This window comes from Adelges cooleyi, unplaced genomic scaffold (genome assembly GCF_023614345.1).
Source record: "Adelges cooleyi isolate 19-005CV unplaced genomic scaffold, UGA_ACOO_1.1 ACOO_flye_CR_arks_rails_tigmint_CR_PRNA_651, whole genome shotgun sequence".
Lineage (NCBI taxonomy): Eukaryota > Metazoa > Arthropoda > Insecta > Hemiptera > Adelgidae > Adelges > Adelges cooleyi.
Genome location: NW_026096352.1, coordinates 11,892,946 through 11,917,388, shown reverse-complemented (window position 1 = coordinate 11,917,388; position 24,443 = coordinate 11,892,946). Strand labels below are relative to the sequence as shown.

Here is a 24,443-nt window from a genome sequence, read left to right as displayed (position 1 = left end):
AATACTGTCGTAGACACTTACATACTAAAATTAATAGTGATTTATTCGATAGGTTTTGTAAATTTGGTGCTGAAGAGCTAACCATAATTATTATTGTATTCAGTATAATATCCTAACCTTATATAACAAACACATTTTATGATTACTTTAAGTTTGTAAAGGGAAATCACTAGTAGGTTATTACTGGTTAGATTATTTGAATTATGCAATGTGCACAAATACCAAAAGTTTTATCATGTTCAATAGTATAGTGTAATAATCCCAATACTATTGTTTGTTATTATTAGTCTTATTATTATTTCCATATAGATGTTGTAATACTTTTACTTGTTTGTAGCCGCGCGTGTTGGCCAATAGCCCAATCACGCGTTATCGTTATTGACTATTGTTATTATTATTGAATAGTAGTAGGACTAACCATTGTTTTAGTTTAATATAAAAGGGCATTAGTTATTAAGCTAGACACCTCAGTACTTAATTATTATACTCAGTGATCTAATTGATACTCTGTGTCACTATTATAAGTATTGTCTTGAATTATTATTGTGTTTAAAAGTGTTAATTAAACATTACTATAAACTTGTTTATTCTCTGTCTGAATTACCTTTCTCATATCTTCTAAGTCTTATAAGTGTGCTGCTTAAATCTCTTGGTGCAGTACAATAGCAAGAATATAATTTTATCATGCTGCATGTTATGTTTCGGTGATCGTTTCTTCCAAACACATAATATCAAACGATAAATTATGGTGTACCCAATAAACATGTTTATGCATCATATAAACGGTCGCCTATAAAGACATTATGAATTGTTTGTATATATTTTCAAATATAATGCTTAAGTGGAACAGTATCCTATTATAATATTATATTGCACACTAGTGTGGTAAGGCCAAACAGTTTAAATCGGGTATAGTATATTTTCAGTACACTTATTTTTTTTTTTTTTAGTATAAGTATGTATTATTACTACACTTGCCATTGAGGTTTATATTATTTTTCTCATCGACGTTGCCGTTATCTTTATAAAACTTTTAGTGGCGTCTAGCTTTTGCCTTGCCCTGCAAACGTATAAAAATGCTATTCGTTTTATTAAAATAACTAGAGAGAAGCTCGGATAGAGAGAGAAATACAAGAAACCTATTTGTAATAGACAATAGTATATTTTTTTAACGGAAAAATAAATTATAATGCATCATAGCACGTGCAATTGTTTGGCGTCGTCTGTATAAATGGTTTTAGATTTTATTAAGAAATACAACAACTGCAACGGCACGCACCATTTGTATAATTTTATTGCGAACAAGAAAACTCCTAGAAAATAAATTATGATCTTTAATAAATGTGCATATAAATTTCTTAACAATATCTTAAAGCTCTCGACTAAATTTTAACCGAGACGGTACTTGAATTATTTAAGTGCAGGGTTTTATTTTATTTTTCCTAAATAGAAAGCACAATAACATTAATGATGGTGTGCACGCGAAAAAAAACATGTAATATACAGAGAGATTTGCTATTCTATCCAGTGTGTATATTGCTTGGCGGCCGATGTTTATATATATCTATATATAAATATAAAATTGCTCAGAGTATAAATTATTTAATGGATACGTCGCCGTGTATGCGCTCATAGATTGTAAATTACTCGCAAATATAATGTAGACCAGTTGAATTTTTTAGTATACAGCTATAACCTTCTTATAAGTATATATACATGTTTTTTATCTTTTCGATGGCAAGGCGGCAGATTCTTTTGCAACATACGTGTCTGCACAACCCTCTTATGACGTTCACTTGTAGTGGACGGACGGCAAAAAAGCAACAAAAAAAATAGGTTAACTCCCGCTGGGTGCTGGCAGTATATAATAATAATATTATGTGCAGCATAGTAATAATATGTACACAGCTCGGCACAGGACTGGACGGTAAGATGGTATTCAAAGTAAAAATCGGCGCTAAACGTTTTTATTGACCAGTAAAAATGCGATCTTCCCATTGATGATGTCTTATTACAATAATCTAGTCGACGGTTTTTTTTATGGACAATATAACATAATCATTGCCGGCCGCGTTCAGCTGCATACGTTGTTTTATCGTTGGCTGTACTAAATTTAACGGCCTGGTTTTTCTCTTTGTATCCCGCCAATTCCATTATGCATATTTACTAAACCTATCATAATCAGGGCTTCGGAATGAATGTGCTTTTAACACCTATATTTGCTTCAGAACTAATAACTTAAGGAAACGACTAAATTGTACTTACTCTGGAGAACGAATAAAACCTCATCAAGGAGTCTAACAGAAATTAATTCTGGAACTTGGATTTCTGATAATAATATTATGCGTTTGTAGTCCGGGTACACTAGTGACTGGACTATTGTTGCACCTTAGCTGGTATACTTTTACTTACCACAGTAAACTGAAGGTGGCGGTTGTAACTTCCTCTTGTTGTCTTTGTCTGCTTGGCTGGTCGAAAACTGTGGTTAAAAATGTACACTTACTCTTGACATTAAAAGAAAACCTATTATAATATTATACCTATTTTACAGTAAAACTAATATAATATCATAATAATATTAGAAAGTTTAAAAAAAAAAAAAAAAAAACGGTATTTAAAAATGTATAATAATTATTCTAGTAATTGTCATATCACGTGTTAATACATTCTGGTAATATAAATTTAAGTAATTGTCTTCTAAAATGTCAACACGATGTGTTGTAGGGTATTAGCACTGACTATCAATACATAGTAGTACTCTGTACTAATATATGTACAGTGTACTCAATGATATTATGTGTCAACCACTGTATTAAATCAATTTTAAAAAAAAATGGGTTTATCGGGGTTTAAATAATTTTGTGAGTAAATTCAAATACAAGAAATTTTCAACTAAAATTCGCTTAAAGAGTATGTCTGAAAATTACTGTTGCAGTATTCATAAGTCATAACTCTAGTTAAATGCATATATATTGCTTGATGGAAGATAGGGTGAAGTGTAGCATAATTTTTGTCTGCCAAATTTCACTCCCCTTGCTAAAAATTAAACATTAGTAACTTTAAAACTATTTATACAAAAACTGTTATCGACCGGTCAAAATTGTCAGCGAATATTCTCAGTTTAAAAAGTTAATTAAACATAATATACAACATAGGTTACCATTTAAGTTTTAAAAGTTAATATAGCTATTGAAAAAAAAAATGTATTTATTTATTGTCTAAACTAAAGTAACAGAAACTAGAATGTGATTTATATAATAATTCAAACTAAGATTTTATAATTATAAGGATTTTTTTCTTTATTGGGATTCACTATTTAAAATTTGTATTTGCTATTAAGGGACAAATTAGGTACTCGGTGCTAGTGTGTGCTACGCACATACATTCTGCACCATTGTGGCAAAGGCTACGGCCATTCGACAGGGTAACCTTAACTGGATGCACGTATTTCATATTACATAATAACAACTGGTGTATGTACATACATAAATAATGGCGTTTTAAAGGGACCTAATATCAGCATGGTGTCGGTAATCCGGCCACACTCTAATAACAATAATAACGATTATAAATGTTTTAACGGCGTTTAGATGTTTTATCTACAAAGGAGACGACGTTGGTCGTTTATTTCTTTTATTTTACATTATGTTTTATTATCACTTCTCCCCGCCGTTGCCATATCCCGATGCAAATCGATAACCACGGCAGCTACTCCTCTCAACAAGCACCACCGAAAAAGATATGTACGTCATAAATAATTGTCTCGATGGCGTTTTGTGGTACCAATACGAACGCCTTCTTGTACAGTGTGGGGCTCAAACACAATGGTGTATGTGTACGACTTCTTGTGTCTGAAATTCAAAGCGAAAATATGTTCACCCTGTATACACTGGGGTTAGATAAGGCCGGTCCCTTGCCTTTATTACTTGCGCTATGTTATTTTTTACATTGCAAGACGGTCGATGAGACGTTTATGCGGCACAAGCGTATTGATTGCCTTGTAATTTCTAATAACCGGTTTTAAAGAAAAACTGAAAACAAAAACTAACTAATCTAACTAAATTTGAAAAAAAATAACACTTTATATCACTAGGTACTTTAGTCCTACGAACTTTAAAGTTTTTATTTAGTAAAAAGGTGTATAGTTTTAAATTTACATGTATAGTTATTTGGAACGTTCGTTGAAAATGTTAACTCGTTCATGTTTACATTAATCTTCCAAAAATTAAGCTCCCTTTAACGTTGTAACGTTTTTACAAAATATGAAAGAGTAGTTAATTTGCTTTTCTCTGTTAATTTGGTTTGGTTCAGGAAAATTGGTAAGCAGACCAAAAAAAACTGGTATATACCAGCAAGTAATGCAATAACAAACTGATATTGCTTACAATAATATGTTTGTTGCTTTTTTTAAATACGATAATTTATGTAATATACCATAGTTTAAGAAACGGTAGTAAAATTAAAATAATAATACAATTAATATGGCTATTAAATTAACTAACTCTGTGGTAACTATTTATTAATATCACTAACAGCCTTATTTTCTTTCTTTTTTTGTTCACTTTATTCTGTATATTTTATTAACTTTAGCAAAATAGTATCGAACATGCTTAAGAAGTACATATCGTATATATTTTATAATTTATACTCATACTTAGACCAAAGTTTAAGGATTTTAGAATTTCTACAGAAAAAAATATGAAGGTTTATGAGTTATGACATACCGATGGTGATGAAGAAAAATAACCGAAGAGTTCCCCTACACGGTACTATAGAAGTATTGAAACCACAAATTTGAATTAAGACTTCTAAAAATAAATTTATTTTGAACCCCTAGTAAAAAGTCTTTTGTTAATGCATTTACTGGTAATAGTCCATGCAAAATACACATACATATCTTAATTCTTAACCTGTGTTTAAACTTTGGAACCTTTAAAAATTTGTAGGGAATGTTGTATACACACTGTACTAAAAAATGACCGAAATTAAAAAAACTACTCTTAATGATTTTTCTTAACTGTATAAATAAAAATACACTTAACGTCTTAAATTTTGCAAAAAAAAAAAATCATAAATTAAAATAGGAGAAAGTCGTCTTCTTAAAAATCACATTACTAAATGTTTTATATATGACACTGAAGTACATCACTGCTTGAACTATACATACTATATTTTTTTCCTATTTAAAAGGTTTAAAATTAAAAGATAACTTACAGTCTTTTTTTCCGCAGTCAAATAAAAATTGGAAATTTGTTTAGGTATTAGATGATTTCTGTTAAAAAATAAAGAATTAACAACATATTTTATTTAAACATTTATAAATTTAAAAATAAAACACTATTAAATGAAAAAAATAGTGTATGAACAAACAATAAACGTTACATAATATTATGCTAACAATGAAACTAGTTGATGAAGGCACTTCAAAACGAAAGCGTTCACAGAAATAAACTAGTTTTCTTTCCAAAAATAAACTAGTTTTCTTAGGCATACTTTTATTACAACTAGTATAATATAGGTGTGTTTTTTTAATTATTGTACTCACATTTGGATCATAATAAAATTACAAGTAGGTATGTTTTCCAAGATCACATGCTCCTTAATACCGGATCGTTTTCGCTGTCACTTGTTGGGTAGAGTTAACTTTTATGAACTAGCGATGATGTTACACACCAACAACTCGTGTCCGTTCGGTTGTAAAAAAAAAACATTATCTCTTTACTGATTTACGATCGAACGCACCGCCAAATTTACATGAGACCGAAAACAGTGCGTCGGTGGTCCGTTAAATCCAAAAGCCGCTGTTATTTTACTATATGAAGATTAATGACGTTATTCGCCAAATAGTATTTGCACAGCCGACGACAGAAATAATTTATTAATCGTAAACAGTTTTTTATTTTATGTATTCTAGTATATTAAATTGTTATTATTAACTTCTTTTGTGATTAATGAACGATATAACCGGACCGAGATAACTGTCATAACTCTTAGGGCTTTAGTAAACATAATATAATATATGCCTACTCCTTCAAGGAGTCTCCTTGTCGGTTTAGGTTAGTATAAATATATTTTTATCGTTGTCCGTGGATTTGGACGCGTTCTTCACATCTTGCTTGTTGATCGTTTCTATAGGTATTTCGTCTTATTTATCACCGACCGCATCGATGTGGCCAAACAGTTGAAGTAATTTCTCGATAAACGATAATATGAAAAATGAAGTGTTGATTGTCGACAGACTATTTCGCCACAGATCTGTGCCGTACAGTGGTCCGAAAATTAATTCTAGTCGCTCAAAAGTCCCATTATTAAATATTATGCAAAAAAAATCGAACCAATTATGAATTTTAACATGTTTCTCGACATAATAGTATAAGATGCCAAGTACCTGGATGTTTTTTATTGCTAGAAGATAAGTGAAAGAAAAAAACATTTTTTTGAAAAAATAATTTTTTTCAAACTAGTTACGAACATTTTTAATGAAAAATATAAGGTATTTTTCATGTGTTATTGATTTAAGAGAGTAGTACTAAAATTTACCTATTTTTACCCACTCATCAATACTTTAAATAGCAATATGAAACGTTTATACAATACAAAACGCAATTAAAATTATACATATGACCTTGAAATTTTATATTGCGTCTAAGAAAAATATTCAAATAATCAAATTCATAAAAGTTTTGGTATTTTTTGCATATTTAACAATAGGACTTTTGAGCGATTAGAATTCACTGTGTGCGGGTGGGTTAGAAGAAACTACATCGAGCTATATATAAATGATCGACTGTGGATGTATTTCCGAAAACGGGTGTCGCTATTGAAACCGTGTGTATAATAGGTATTATAGACAGGCATGATTTATAGATTTTCTTATTATTTGCACATTAGACCCGGTCGTGGAAGATTTTAAAATACTTCTTTTTCCAAGTCTGGGCCAATTTTCCCGCACGGTATTATCCATAGCAATCATGGCTGTTTATATGTATTTTAGTCTTGGATATGATATGGTATTATTTTTCTCGGCCTCCGATCAACTTCACACTGTGTGATGTATCGAGTCCAATTTAATGGAACCTCGCGGCCGCGGATTACAATATTGATTGATGAAACGATTTTAGAGGAATCGAAATCTGTGGCCGGGTGCCTACGCATAATGTTGTAACTAGGTAAGTACGTCGGGCTGCGGCAATACCGGGTAGGTATGTTTTTTATTTTTATTTTTTTAATAGCGGCGCATCGACCATGATATAGGTACCACTAAAAAAAGAGTTCTTCGTTGTTGTTGCGTTATCTGTCGTGACGGATCGAACGTTTTTTTACCAGTACTTCACCGACATAATTAGGCGGTTTCCTAAGATCACGTAGGAAGCTTCCACGGTCTCTCTGTCACCGTGTCTCTGTCTGCTGTGTCCGACTGTGTTGTTATTTTATACAGACCCATACGTCGCTGTGTAATATGTTATACCCGGCGAGGATGCAACGATAACACCGGCTCCGATCGATCTGCGCCAAGATACAACGGCATGCTCGTCCAATTAAAAGCCCCTCAAGCCGTAGATGGCTACCGCAATGGAATTAAAAAAAACTATAATATATTTGGAATTACGGATTTCGGTCTGTATTGTCAATGTCCAACAAATAGGTAGGTACAGTCGAACGAATCGTAGGCGAACATTCTATGTTGAGTAGGTATAATAACGAACCATCTGACCCGATGACCGGTACGGTATGTCTTGTACAAACGATTTTCATTAAAATTAAACAGCGTTGAGAAAAAAAAATAGCTTTTATCGAATCGTAAAACTGTAATTCGACGACCGCCGGGGCGAATTTAAAATTCTGTGCGAAACGTAAAATCAATTAACGAGATGCTAGGACGGCTTAATAAATCGTTTGGACCGTCGCACACTCGCACACGGTGCCAATTAATTTAACGTGCGACTGCGAAAATATAATAATATAATAAATATATTTAAGTCGTTTGCTCTTTACCGATAACGGTGGCATGCAGTGTGTTATAGGTACACAGAGTACTGTGTGCTTTACTTCCTAACGTCACCGGCCAGACAGCATACAGGTCTCCAATGCGTTTAACGGCGCCGTAAAAAAAAGTCGTAATATTCCCATAATATATTTTATAATACATAGTGTTATTATTATTATTATTTTATGCACAACAGATTTCGTCGTGTTCGAACAAAGAAATTAGCCAAACACCAAGGACGCTTAGATTTAATATACAATATTTTAACAACACACCGTTTATATTAAGTAACATAGTAGTATACATGGTAGTATACAAAAATTCACTATCCAATGGTCATGAAGAAATAAATAAAATAGTGTCAGTCAGGAGAGGATCTAGGAATTAAAAAAGTAGGGTGCTGGTAAAAAAAATTCACTTAAAATTTCAAATTCATATAAGCAACAATATAAACTGAGGAGACTGGAAAGTGAATTCATTTAATCGATTTTCTGGATTTTCATTGCTAAGACATGTGTTAGGCCGCTTTATTATTGTCAAAGATCTATCTGTTTTACACGATGTATCTGAGAGTACAACTAAAATGTTCAATAGATATTTGGACAAAATTCTTGATTACATTTATTTAACGCGTCCAATGCGTTACAGTTAAATATTATTTTAGTTTAAGTATCGATGCCATAAATTAACATCATTTTTGTAGTTAACGTAGTCACTAAAATTAATAAATGATAAAATATTCAGAAACCAAATATGTTCAAAAGAAATATTTCAAATCCAAATTTTTTTTGTTTACCTTGATACAATTTTCACTCGCTCTCCAATAACCAGACGTGGTAAGGTTATCCTATATCCTCGTTTGTGCCAATAAATTGTTACCACCTTTTAAAGTGACATTAATTAATGAACGTAAAAGATAATCAAAACAAAATTAAGTATTTAAGGGTTTCAACACCCATTCTTCCCCACGTAATCGGCCGCAATCGACTGTAATCGGTTTTACAACAATACCTCATCTTAGTACCAACCAGCACAATCTAAACCAAGCATAGTCTAAACCAGCACAGTATAAATCAGTACAAATCAGTTCGTAGAATAATATTTTTTTTTTAGTTTTTTAAAATAAATTAAAATGTTGTAACTTTTTTAGACTTTTAATATTTACGTTGTTACAATAGGTATTTAATTTTCCGCCAAAACATTTTAGAAATTTGATTTCTACGTGAAAAGCAAATATTTTTTTAAAAAAAGTGTAGATTATCACTACCATTACTCGCTGTCTACGCATTTTAAATATTTTTGCACCGTCTTTGTACATTTTTCTTTTTTTTTGAACATTTATGATTATTTTATACCATGAGCACGTTAGAGCGATGTTTGTTACTTTGGGTAAAAAATATGGATTAGTGCTGTTTTATACTTTGGTTGTCTCAACACAGTTTTGGTAGTACTGGGTGATTTTTTTTTTTGTGGCTATTGTCGTTTGATGACTGCGTGCTCTTAGCGTTTAACAGACTGGACCGCATTGAAAGTGAATCGCGAGTGAATAAAAAGAAGACACGTGAGAATGGCAGTCGAGATGACAATCGGATGTAGTACGTGATGCCGTTGTTTCGGCTGGTCCTGTATAATATGTACCTAATCAACAATTATTATTAGCGCGTCAAGAACCCTTGTGAAGTAAATGATGACCTCCGCCGTAACTGAAAGGTCTTCTGTTCATATTTCATTAGTGTAGCTAGCCGAAAATTAACCGACTCGCATTCGTAGGTCGGTCGAGCATTTAACCCACGACAATAATGTTTATGATTTATCGACTTCGATGTTAATATATTTTATACGAGATAAAATTCAGACGACCTATGACTGTGGCCCGTGGTCCGTGTACAAACCACTTTGCATATACATTTAAAGACGTATGATTATTCTTTGGGTAGTAACAATAAAAAAAAAAACAATTAATTTTAATATCCTTAAAATAATTACTGATAAAACATTAGTATAATTATAACGTGGTCGTAATAATTGTGACATTCTCATTTTGAAAAATATACATATGCGCCATGTGTCCAACAAAAACGGAGAATAATGGCACGTGAAAAACAAATGGAAAACAATCAATACACACTCGGATTAACTGGGAATACTTTTGTTTGGAAAAAATGCATTCGATCAAAACGCTAAAAATCATACGTCAAGTTTCCAGCTGTGAGGTACAATGTAACCATTAATATCAAATAGGCCCTGGTTAAGGTCAATACCTAATGGATTTCAAGTACTTTGATCTGAACGGTTTTTGGATAATACTAATCAATTTATTATCAGAATAAAAAAACTCCATTACCTCGCAGAGTTAACAAAATTCGAAAAATTCCAGTTTTTTTTTTGTATTAGTTATTTTGTCGTTGAATTTAATAATAACGTTATACAATTAATATCAAATATTTTATAAACAGTTTTACTTTAATTTAAACAACTGCGACTGATTGTTGCCCAATGACTGAAAATAAAATAATAAACACATTTTTAAATCCGTTTTAGATTTTTCCAAAAATAAAATTACACTTAAAAATGTACAAAGTTTGAAATAATTAAAATGACTATCTTATAAAGACTATCTTATACTGACTATAAGAACTTTTATTAAAAACTATTGAAGTATAATATTATAATTTGTTTAGTTGTATATATTAACTTATAATATATAACTTACCTATTTTTCCATTGTAATGGAAACATGTATTGTTTTTTTAAATGTAAAACTCAACAACATTACAATTTAACGTTTTGGAGTAAATCATCTTGTGCTTAAACATTTTACCACTTAAGATCATTTTTTTGCTGGCACCTTCATTCCGGAGTTCCTTACCACAATATATTGTATGAGTATCACTCTTTTACTATCTAACACATGTCAAGCATCGGCGAGGAAAACTAGTTTAGAGATCTCAAATGATTAATATGTTAATTAGGTCAATGGCTAGAACAGACAAAAGAATATTTACCATTTCATCAATAACAGAAAACAGTATCTTAATCGACTTAATTTATTGTATGTTTGGACTTTGGTATAACGCTTCATCATAAAGTTTATTTGAGAGTATTGAGTATTCATAAACTTCATTCCTTGTGTTATTTTCTAAAATTACAATAAAAAAACAATATATAAATTAAAGAAAACGTTAAAAGAGTTTCTTCAAAGTTGCCATCTAAATTTACCCATAAAGATATGGTTTTGACTTTTGATCATTTACAATTTTGGCTTTATACGTGTATATCATTAATAATACAATTTAACAATTTAAAAATAATTACTTACATACCCTCAAATATGGCAAAAGTGTTAATAAGGCAGTCCTAATTAAAAATTTGTTTATTTGTTGTACCTAGATACCCTCAATTTTTTTATCATCTTTAAAATGTAAGCACCCCAAATTTCAACTGAATTGCACGATTACACGTATCGTCAGGCCTTCCATGCATCAAACATAGTGCTTTATAAGCTTATCAGCAAACTAATTTAAACGGTCATTTAAATTTAAGTATTGTTGAATATTATACTATTATTAGAATTTAAAAACAATTTATAAAAATATCATCACATAGAATTTAATAATAAAAATCTCTGTAATACTATGAAAAATGTATTTTGATAAAAAAATCCCATTAGTTTAGTTTAAAGTAAAAATTTAGTGTTTTCAACTAGATCTAAGACGGGCCAAAACACTTATGCGAATTCAGCTTTATTTTTTATTTTCAGTGAGAACTTTTTCCCAAGGATCAACGTTACCCACTAGTTGTTAAGTTAGTACTTTAGCTTAAATATAATTATTAATTATTAATTAAGTTACTCAATTTTTGTTTCGAGTTGAATTAAAATGGGTTATCATCAAATTAGATTTTATCATATTTTTCAGATTTAGTTATACCTACCTATTTGGTTTTTGTTTAAATCATGAGATAAGCAGACTGTTTTTTAATTTTTTTACTAGAACCCCATTAAATAATATCCAAGACAATTTTGATTATAATCACTTTTTTTTACTATGTGGTCAATTATAGCATTATGATAGATATTTTGAAGGCTATGCGGAATGTGTTTTCATTATTCAATTTAGTTGAAATTTCGCATACTATTACATACTACTTATTGTTTAATTCAAATAAAGTGTAACAGTTATATCTAAAACAAATAATTTAGATTATACTTATAGGTAAAATATATTGGTCACCAAAAATTGTATTGTTTCGTCAATTAGGCTATAAAAATAGGACCATTTTTATCGTAGTATTTTTCATTTCAAGGTAAAAATGTTGTATTCCTAATATTGACAGTATAATAAAGAAAACAATTTGGAATTACTATTACAAATTGCCATGCTAATTTCTGATGGAATGACATGTACCATACATAATAATATAGATTACATATAACTTATAAGTATCTTTCACATAGGGTTGAACAAACAAAAGGGCACATAAAGAGTTTATAAAGCTATAATGAATTTCAGAAAGAGGAAACACTTTTATTTGGTAGCTAAAAATTAGAAACATTTTTTCTTTTACATTTTGATATGGTACGATAATTTTTTTTATTTTTAACGAAACATAATACCTATAATAATAATGTAATATTATTTAAAATAAATGTGAAAAACTCATTTCAATGTTCCGTATAGAAACGCTATCGGTCGTTGTTTATTCAATTTAGGTACGAACAACGCAAATTACATAGTGCCAGACGCCAGTGTAATCCATTTATAATATTATACATCCATAATTATATGTAATATACATAATATGTAATCGACCCTTTTGACTAAACAGTATATAAACATATTATTGTTATGATGATAGCCGCGATTAAAGGATAAACACACAGCTCAGGGGGCTCTGGATCTGTTATCGGGCAGTTCAAAAGTAAGGATTACGTAAATCACCACCAAAGTGGGCATTCGTCATAAACGCAAGTGGGAAAAATAAAACTATACTATATGTTATTACAGGCGCATTAATCTGTGTGGGTATTCGGTGGTGAACCTCATAGTAATAATAATAACAATAATGAAATTAAAGACCGCGTAGTCCCGCGGCGTTATAAAAAATAAAAAATATAATGTACAATACCACCCCCTAAGTTTGTATTATTTGTTTCCACCGTTTTTATCGTGATCCAATCGTAAAAATACCTGGTGGTAATCGAAAACCCTGAATTATTTTATTATATTTTAAGGGCGGGCACCGAACGAATATCAATCGTCCAGCGCTTGTACGGTTTGTTTGTTCTCATGTTAAATGAATAAAAAATATATATATATATATATAAACTCCATAGCGCAATAGCGATGGTTCATTGAACGAAAACACTGGCACACACTGGATTTACGCATAATATAATATAAACGAAGCGGTAACAATCAAAAGGCTGATTTAAGTGACTTTAATACAAATTTTCACGAAAGTAAACTATTGGATAATATAATGATCACCATCATTTAATGATGGTGACTTCTAGAAAATGTCCTTAAATTAAAATAGTATTTAAAATCGTGATGTTGTACTATGTTCGTCTTATTCATTTGGAAATGTTTCCCAAAGGTGAACAACTACAGCTATAGTACCGAAATACCACGGCCAATTAGCGTTAGCATATCGACTAATTCGCATACAAATTAGTACACGGAGAGAGAGAGAGATCAGCTTAGTTTGATTTTTTTTAAACCCGACGGTCGCAAAATCGTCGACGACTCATGCAAAACCTTGAATGTATTTTATGCTCATTACAGCCAACGTGACACAGGGTCCCATACAATGTTCACTTGAATTCAACTTGTCACGTTAAATTGTAATCGTATAATCTTGAGCTCCTAACAAAGTAGCGAATAACATTTTCCCATGGGTTCTCACTGTACACCACATAATATGTTATGAAATATGAGCAGCCTATTAAAATTTAAAAAAAAAAACCAAATAATTAGGATTTCACTTATTTTTCTACATGACTAACACGATAATATTTCATTTTGGGTAGGCATCAAAGTTTTTCTTGTATGGCTAATACTATTATAACATATAATATATAATATATATATATATATATAACAAATTATGGTAAAAAAAAAAGTTGAACAGCGTTGGACGTACGTTTTGAAAACTGTAAAAATATACATCAAAGTCAAAGTCAATACTGACTGTTGACTTTTATTTTGATCTTATTGATAGGTGTATTTGTAGTAAACAAATACTTACCTCGAGTATTAAACTAAATTAAAACATATAAACGTGACCACATAGGATGACAGTACAGCCTAATTGTATATAAGCAAACGTATTTGAATATTTTACCTTTAGAAGGGGTAAAAAGTCTTTCCTTATTTTTCTTTTTCCAACAAAACTTTAGGACTTAACGCCTGAAATTTAGACTGGAGCTTAATCTAGGGTGGGGCTATAACATAAGTACAGTATTATTTAGAAAAAAAGCCGAAAATTACACTGACAATAGTAAATTTCTAGGTTGCTATGATTGAATCGATTAAACAGTCAACAGGTTTCTAAAAAATATTTTCATTATGCTATTAAATACGATGTATGAGTAACAACGCCAATACACTATTATTGCTTGTATATCTGCAGATACGCATCGAAACGTTTATTTAAAAGTGATTCTATCACTTTCAGTTATAATAATTTTTGTAGACCTGTAACCTCCCCCTCCCCAATATGCTTTGCCCAGGTCATATGCTAGGGTCTACTGTATTGTTTTTTTTTTATTAATCAACATGGATTTTTAGTTATAAAATAACCAATCATATTTTGAATTTGCACATAGCATTGGTAAATTATGGTCGCATTAGAAGAGACTTTATATACTTGAACAAAAATAGTTGAAATTGTTGGTTTTTTATGGTATCAGGTAAGTTGCAAAGAGTTAAATTCATGTAAACTCCTAAACGAGTGACTTTTTTACCTAGCCAAGCAGATAACAAAAATATTATAAAAAATACTTGGACTTACCTATAACTTCATACCTGACAAAATCGACAATATATTTTTCTACGCCTAGATATCATATTAAAACAAATAATTGTGAAAACTATAATCTTCTAAATTATTTTAAATATGAATAAGTTTATGTGCTATGCCGTTTTATATACGTCAGGCTTACTTTCGTATTGCTTTGAACCAATCGAAAAAAAATTGTTTTCACTCAAACATCATTATATTTTGCTGTTCACAAAAAGATATAACAAATTAGAACATTATTATAAGTTAGCGCAAATTGTACAAGTAGAATTACATTGATTTTTTGTTAGGTACAATGTTTACAAATGTTTAATGTAACCTTTTCGCCCATTACCTAACTTCATGGCAAAAACCTGTTGGAGAATGACTAGCGCTCTCTGTTGCAGTGCTGCGTATACTGTGCTTATTCATATTTCATCTACAGGTGGCAGCAGTATTTGTAAACTGTGTTCCGTTGAACTTTACCGTTAAAATACCCAATTGTTAATTATTAATTAGATTGTACGAGTTAATATTATTGTACAGTTCAGGGCATTGGATAAATTATCTATAACATGAAGTATGGTAAAGTTGTATACTTTCACAGTGCAAAAAAATATACCAAAGATCCTAACAAGTTTTGCTTAACGTATTAATCTTGGGAAATGTAATAATAATTATTTGAATGGTATACGTTTTATAAAATGGTTAATCGTTGATGTATTTATGTATGAAAAAAATCGTTTTGCCACACTATACTTGTAATAAAATAATAAGTGTTTTTTTTTTGCTTTGAGTTAGGTATAACTAAAATCAAACCGAGTTACTATAGTGATAAAGTTGCATGTTTATTCAGTTGTTTCTTACACTCGGGTCTGGGCTACGATAAATTAAATGTTATTATTTTACGTTGATTTCCCGGTACCAGGACATGTGTTGAGTAATGAAATCTGAAAAATGATAGATTTAACGTTTTTGCTATGTTCTTATTTTAGTTTTGTCACATTATTGACGATGCGGCCAGCCGGTGCGATTTCTCTAGACGAGATGAGCAAGAAGTCAAATGAAACAGTAAACAATAAAAACCTCTGACGGTCCATTGTTCGTATAACATCAAATTGCTTTGTTCAGTCAATAGATTCGTCTAGCAGTTTGGAACAGAAATTTCGTAAGATCCATAAAATGACCGAAGATGAGCTGCACTCATACGCGTTGGCTCAGTGGAAGTACAACACAAACGTCAGTGTGGAAACGATAAAAAGTGCTGTAAGTCGTCACAAGTCTATTTGAAAAAGTATTCTATTGTTTCACGTTTCAATAGTAATAATAATTGTATATTGTACATCCGATGGCTGAAGCCTTATACTTATAATGGTTAGCCCGGCTTTAAACCTCATTTATCATTGTTCTATGTTAATATTCTGTATAAAGATCAACGCTTCGGTGAATTTGTTCCTTTTTCAAAAATTACTGATGTCAATGGCTAAAAATATGTCTTTAGCGTTTGGCTTGAACTACGAAGACTTGATACACAACGTTTCCTTTTTGAGTAGTCCGGGTGTATGTCAATTGGACTTGGCCATTTATAAAAAGGTTGTCGTTTTATACACGTAATACGTAATCCTAAGAGCTTGTGTAATCGAATAGTCGCCTTTCAGCTTATAATGCAAAAGAGCAATATGATTAACGCTTTGATCGACGGCAAAGTTTGTGAATACTTGCGAAACGATCGATCGTGCGGGATTACTTTTACCGGTATTTAGATTAAATGGCCATTTGTATTATTATTTTAGTTATAACCAATATTTGACTTTTTTTTTTTTAATTTGTTTCTAAAAGTAACACTACTGTTTAATTTCAGATATCAAAGAACTCATGATTAGTTCATGGGATCCGGCCGAACTGAAACACTATTGGAAAGCTTGGCATAATTATACCAGTTATGATATAAAAAATCAGTACTTAAAATTTATCGGACATCTCAACAACATGGCTAAGCTGAATAGTAAGTCTATTTAAAAAAAAAACAAGAAAAGTGGTCAGGGCATAGCAGGGTCAGAGCTAGTGGTGACGGTGAATATCGAGGTCGGAGTAGTTATGGGCTTTCAGGAATTATTATAACTATACTTATTAGACATGAGTTATTTTCTAAATAAACACTTCGATGCACATATTTTGTAGACAGTAGAATTATTAAACACTGATAAAAAATATTTGAATGGCAACAAAAGGCTTAAATTTGTTGTTTAGAGAAAAATGCACAATCCTATAGCTTAAAGCCCTATCGATCTACCTTCAGCCTAATTTTAAGTTCTACCACTACAGCTAAAAAAGGGAAATAAAGAAACAGTTTCTACTCCGTTTGGAGGAAAAAATTAATGATATATTCTTAACAAACTGTTGTACATCGGTAATACTACCTATTTATAAAGAATACCACATAACTTTAAAAGTAATTAGACTTATTATCTAAAAGTTGTGGCACGCCGTAGTTTTGTGTATATTTTTCTAAAATATAAGGAAATCGGTCCACGTACAAAAATAAATAAAAACAATACCTTCTCAACTTCGCATTGAAGCTAAAAACAATGAAATGTTAATCAATTACCATTGTCGTTTAAGATGTTTCAGATGTAATCGCATATCACGCTAAGCCTTATTATACTGAATGTCCAGTAAATTTTAACCGGATTTACGAAAACATTAAACCGCTGTACTTGCAATTGTATACTTACGTCCGCAAATTACTCAGAAACAAATTCGGACCAAACACTGTAGCCGCCAAAGGCCCTATCCCCGTGCATTTATTGGGTGAGTTTTTAATTATTTGATCATAATTGGTTTGAAAATAAATAAAAGCTATAAGCATGGCTGTTCTCCATCAAAACCGTACCTTTCTGTTTCCTGGTTGTTAAAGCTATTTTTTATTATTTTTGTTATTGAATAGAAAAATTGTTGGTTTAAATACATCTTTTTGGTTCAACCCTCTCCTTATTTACGGGTTTTGTTTAATATGTTTACTTTTGTGTTTGTTGCCAATTCATTATACATAATCATTATTTCTTTTTAAATATTTTCGATTTCAAAACATACAATAAATAAATATATTAAAATAAGAGTGTTTAAAAAATTAAGTAACCGTGCATATTTTCTATGGAAAAAAAGTTATAGATACAATTGTTTGTTTTTGCTAAAAAATAAACAATTTTAGCTAAAGTATAGCTGACACTGGTAAACCCTTAACGCACAACCATTTCATCGCTATGTGAAACTGTAATATTATAGTAATGGATCATTATGAATGGTTTGAATTAAGAGGAGAAGGAGAATACATTTATTATGAGACTATCGAAAAGAGTCGTAGGTACAAAACGACAAAACGTCTATGCATTGAGAAAGTCCTCCTTTTGATCTTTTATACAATTACTCAGCAAACAATTAAGAAGCTTATTTTTATAACTCCCTTCCCTAGCTTATAATTTTATATTACCGACAAGCCCCTATTATTATAATACATTTTGCAAGAGATTAACATGCATCTAACATTGTCCACAGGTTCTGTGTTAGGTCAGCCTTGGACTAATTTAATACATTCCATGCCGGACGAATTCGTACCGGACAAAAATGATAAGATGGACATTAAGGTAGATACATACTAGTATTATGATATTAATTAGCTAATGTCTTTTTGTATTCAAGACGCCTAAACGGCTGTTCGACCAAGCCAACGGGTTTTATTCGTCGATCGGCATGGGAAATCTACCTAAATCCGTGTGGGCTCGGTCATTATTCAAAAAATCCGATGAGTTTGTCGACTGCCAACCGTCGTCCTGGGATATTTACAAAGACAACGATTTCAGGTTGCAAAATAACTAACATTAGTACAGATGGGCGGAACAGAAGGCATTGACAATGACACCTAAATTTCAGGATCAAAATTTGCTGTAAAGGAGGTGCTGAAGACGTATACAAGTTCCACGCCCAAATAGGGTTGGTGCATTATTTCATGGCGTACAAGAAACAACCGATAGTGTACCAACGACCGGCCGACACTGGTATACGGTTGATTTAAATATAATATACTTTCTGTTCTCTTATACCTATACTTGGTACGTTAAACGTTTGACTGATATTATATTGCCTTGCAGTGTTTTCGGAGAGTTTGATTAACGCCCTGGTGTTATCCGTGCGGTATCAAGACTTTATTGACAGGCATTCGGACAGCCAGGACAGTAGACACAAATTTCTGTTGCAGATGGCACTAAAAAAAGTGTCGATCCTGCCATTTGCCTACGCCAGCGATCTTTGGCACACTGGAGTGTTCAAGAGGACATTCGCGCCCAAGCACATGAACGATTTTTGGTGGAGCAAAAGGTCCTAACGAGTTTTATTGTTGTTTTTTTCCTAATTTTAATTGTGTTTTAATGATTGTTTCTCCGAGTACAGACTCAAATACGAAGGCGTTTCGTCACCCATAGCCAAGGGTAAAGATAAATCGGCCAACAGCAATTACAAGCCGTTCGATCCGAGCGCTTCGTATAGCGTTTTGACAGAACTGCCACAAATAAAGTAAATAAAACATAATATGTAAAAATTATGAACACCTAGCACATCAGCTATATGTTGTCAAATTGATCGCAATATTATTTCATGAATTTTATTTACATGACAAATTAGAATTAGCCAATTAAAAATCACATTAATTGTTGACGAGTGCCGTTCCCGAACCTTTAACTTCCCAATTTTGTTTCAACCTATAATAATGTACATTAAATTAGACCCGTTTTGAGATGAATAAATACAGTTATTATCACTTAAAATATAACATGTTTGTAGTAAATAAAAATAAACAACCAAAGAAAGTTTTTACTATCGAAAACAGCTTCTGAACTAATATGACCGAGTACCAACTTCTTGGTTGGAACAAGTTAGCCTAGCTTCTCGCGTTTATTTTTTATAAATCATAGCTGTACACCAGAATTCCATGTGGGTCGGTTTATTGGCAATGCTCTGATGTTAATTGTGTGTCAACAGGTACTTTTTGCAGCCAATTATAGAATTCCAGATATTCAAAGCATTATGCATAGCTTGCGGTGAGTATGATCCTAAGCACGCCGACACAAAACAGCTGTACGAATGCAATTTGAGAGGGTACAAAAAAATCGCCAAAATAATAAAGTACTCATTTATCGGTTGTAGTATGTATTAGCTGTTAATATTATTTCTAAAAAAACAAATTTGTTTATCTACGGCAAGACCAGTGATGTCAAAGGGTGCGTCGGTCAAATGGCAAAGCCTGTTGGAAACTATAGTTGGCCATTCTCGATTGGACGCAAATCCTATGTTAGAGTACTTCCGTACTCTTTACGATCATTTATGGACGGTCAACAATCAAACAAATGAATTTCTAGGATGGAAAACGAATGCTACCTAAACGCTGATTATTCGTCGACGTAGTGTATTGTATAACAGGCTGCCAATATTAATTGTAATAAGCCTATCAATGTTTGTAAATTGTAATAATTTTCTATCATAATACCATTTTTCAATTGTGTAAAATTCTATGTAATTTTCTAGCTACGCATACACTAAAAAGTGTAATGTAAAATATGATTTTTCCAAACATTATATGAAATATCAGATTCATTACATTTATTTAAATAATATAAATAATGACTCTAATTTCGTTGTATTAATTATATTAGTACAATATTAGATATGATTAAATGTTATAATAACTATGGTATACAACGAGTACTTTTTTTTTTTTTGTTCACTGATCCAATTAAGCAATATTGTTTCTGACACATTAAATGTTGCATACTTGCATCCTATACTTCTACAAACGTTAACATACCAGCTATGCTATATTTGTATGTCTGATATATACTTGAAATTATTTTTATTGTAAAACTTAAAACACTGCAAATGCAAAACATTTGTATGTATTTTACCCAGTTAAATACTTGTAGTTATTCAACTACAATAAATCTATTTTTAATTTTTTAGTTATAAGTTTAGAACATTTTAGGGTAGAACGATTTTGTTTGTTAACATTTTAAAATAATAATAGTATAATACAGGGTGGGGCGCGGTTACTTCCTTATTTGAAACTCGCGCCACAGTGTGACCATTACTCCTAGAGTGTTGGTATATGGCGCGTTCGAAAGCTCGGTATCTAAAGTTTTTTTTATGACTAGTTCAATGTCAACATGCAGTGGACAAAGGAGGAGCGCGCGTTCGCCGTGGAGGCCTACTTTTCCTTCGCCGTTCGGTCATCACAACTCAACTTCAGAAAGCATTTCAACATCGTGCCTGTAGGTCATGTGCCTGATCAGAAATCAATTGGTTTATGGGAGGACACGTTTAGGGATACTGTTAGCTGTGAAAAAGAAATGTGATGGACCTTCCAGAACCTTCAGGACGCCAGAAAACATCGGGAGGATAAGGGCGGCACTTTTGAAATCCTCTAGGCGATCTGCACGCAAACATTCGGCGGCTAAAGAGATTTCGGCCATCTCAGTGCATTGCCGTGGACGGTGGCCACCTTCGAGATGTCGTTTTTAAAACCCAGTGAAATAAAACTTTAAATGTACCCCTGTACAATGAAAAAAAAATTAAATCGATATTTCTAATACTTTTTGTGTTACGATTTTTTAAAATAAGGAAGTAACCACGCCCCACCCTGTATATGACTCGATTTTTAGCCAACATTTTTTCCAATTGCAAATTGTAAAGCCATTGCTTTACAATTTTAAAGAATTTTAAACGTAAATTAAAACCTTTAAAGTAACCTTTTGATCCAAGAAACTATGTAAATTAATATAACAGTTTTGGTAGCTACGTAACAACAATCTCACCAACTATTTACTTATTAAACTAATGTTTAATTTTCCTAATTTTACACCAACTATACTTAAAATATTACAGTTTAAAAAAATTGTTATCTTAAGTTTTAATATTGTTAAAATATTATACTTATTTAATTATAATCTGTTCATACCTGAAAGGCGATACACAATACACATTCAGTATTCTAAGTTTTTATTATAATAACTGATTAAAGTGTCCTAATACTAATTACATACCTAATATCACAGTTTTAGTTAAATAACTATACTTTTGGTTATCAATTTAAACAAATTATAATGTTATGTAAAATATTTAATTTACTAATTTTATGGAGTATTACAATCTTGTTAATCATAATACACGGAACGATAATAAAGTGATAAATTAAAAAATATATATATATATTAGTATGCATAAACCTCTATTATTTATTATTTTAAAAATCTTGTAAAATTAATTTTTTTTTGTTTTAGTCATTAGTCACCTTAACTGGTTAGTGTGGGTATGCTTTAAAGTGGTAAAACATTTGGAGAATAATATTTAGTCAACAAAAAACGTATCATTTCCTGTATACAAAGTATAGGGAGTATACTTATTTTTTTCCAAAAGGTTGTATTTCCCAATTTTTTATCAAAACGTATTATTTCCGCTTTAAAACGTGTCATTTCGTGTATAAATTGTACAGGAGGCCTGTTTGATTTATGCAAAACGTATTATTTTCATTTATTTAAATAAAAAATTAAAATTTGGTTTTATTTAGTTTATATTTTAAAAAAAAGTATATTTTTCGTTTGACAGCGTTATAATTTTTAAATAGCTGATGTATGCTTTATTTGAAAAACATGAACCGCGAAAATTCTTGATAAAATAAACAGGGTACGGTGGTTAAAAATGCTACGGATATATTATCAATTCATACTAGAAAATTAAATTTGGTTTTATTAAGTTTTATAGACCTGTTTAATACGTCTTATGAACCAATAATAGTTATTTTTAAACGTAACTTATTTCATAAAACCCTAACTGTTTTTTGTTTTTTATAAATTTAATTGTGTTTTATTTAAAAACTCATTTCTTACCAATGTATTAAAAAGTTATGTGCACTGATATTTATGGGTTAATACAAATATAGTTCATAAATAATTATAACTAAGAACTAATGCTATAATAAGAAAAATATAAAAATTTTATTATCTTTAGAAACCACAGCTCAATACATAGAATAGCACAAAATATGTAATCAAGCCATTTAAAGCCAGAAAACCAAAAAGTCGTCCAAACCCTCATGAAATTTTTCACAATTCCTGAAGACGCTAAAGAGTCTAGATAGAAACACCTCAATTACGACATAACGACTCACTTAACCTCTCCATATTTTCCGGTGTTCCTACAGTCCTTTTTAGCACTGGTGGCTTCTTTTTTATTATTGTTCCTCTTGTCCGAAATACATTCCGACACCTATCTCAAATGGGGTTTTAGAGGGGAAACGGGACCGTGACGATCAATATGTAAATGTCAAAATTGTCGCAGTGTTTACAGTTTTTAGGCAACCGATAGAGATGCACCCAGGTTTGCATTATGTTGTAGGTATCCAATATAATATAATATTATCATTTAACATCGACAAAATAAATATTTTATTTTAAATATGCTTAGTTAAAACAACCATTTCACAGAAAAAATGCTGTTAGTAAATATTTAATCACACTGTATACGCAATGTAAACAATATCAAATAATTGTGTTGCATTTTTGGTAGTATAAAGACAATTAGTTTAGTAAACAGAAATACAAAATAAAAAACACAAATTTAAACAAAAAAATCGTACATTTTATGTTTTTGAGATTATAAACACTTGCAGCGAGTTTTATGTCGATTCATATCTGAAATAATTGTCTGTTTTTATAATTTTCTGGTAGTTTAAAGTCTCTGGGATAAATATATGAACTATATTGTTGTTAATTTAATTTAATAAATTTCTGTCCAATATTATGTTCGTGTGTAGTATTGGCTTTAAAGAACTTAGCTACAGCTACATATTAACGTATCATAATATATATTATATCAGTGTTGAATGCCAAAATTACTGATTAATTAGGATTTTGGCTTACTATAGTGCGTGTGTACAGTGTATTTTAATAAAAGTGAAACGATTTAAAAATTAATGAACACTTTTACTAACGTTTATATTGGTACAACTATTGGAAGATTGTAACATTTCCATTGTAGAAATCAGTCGTTTCAGGTGTATATTAACATAACCGATGTGCCAAATATGTATTAAAATTTTGTTACGCGAAGCAGCTAGGACATTTTCATACTAAGTAGGTCAAGTATATGATTGATGCACCTGTGTAAAATAATGCCAGATAAGACAATGGGAAATTACGCAAATCAAAAGGCCATGATGGCAATACTTATAAAAGTAAATAACTATAGAAACGACGATAAAACATAAATTATACATTTTACAAATATTACACTTACATTTAGACAAATTATTCCATATTATAAATTATAGTATATTATTCTTAACTAATGGAAACAAAAATACTGATATCATTGTTTTCACAAATAATACATTTTTTTTAAAATAATCATA

The 24,443-nt window shown here is 30.9% G+C and overlaps 1 protein-coding gene across 2 annotated transcripts; it reads left to right on the top strand.

Annotated features, from left to right (window-relative positions):
• Positions 1 to 16,156: 16,156 nt before the first annotated feature.
• Positions 16,157 to 20,567, top strand: LOC126844611 (angiotensin-converting enzyme-like). Of its 2 annotated transcripts, none has more exons than XM_050582917.1 (10): positions 16,157 to 16,255; positions 16,851 to 16,994; positions 17,612 to 17,800; positions 18,545 to 18,633; positions 18,689 to 18,849; positions 18,920 to 19,044; positions 19,138 to 19,363; positions 19,436 to 19,558; positions 20,024 to 20,167; positions 20,246 to 20,567. In XM_050582917.1, the coding sequence occupies exons 2-10, from the start codon at positions 16,865 to 16,867 to the stop codon at positions 20,421 to 20,423; spliced, it is 1,365 nt and encodes a 454-aa protein (XP_050438874.1). In that variant the 5' UTR covers positions 16,157 to 16,255; positions 16,851 to 16,864; the 3' UTR covers positions 20,424 to 20,567. The 2 variants fall into 2 exon arrangements, with proteins under 2 accessions (XP_050438874.1, XP_050438873.1); XM_050582916.1 differs by lacking the exon at positions 16,157 to 16,255 and adding an exon at positions 16,560 to 16,744.
• The last annotated feature ends 3,876 nt before the right edge of the window (positions 20,568 to 24,443 follow it).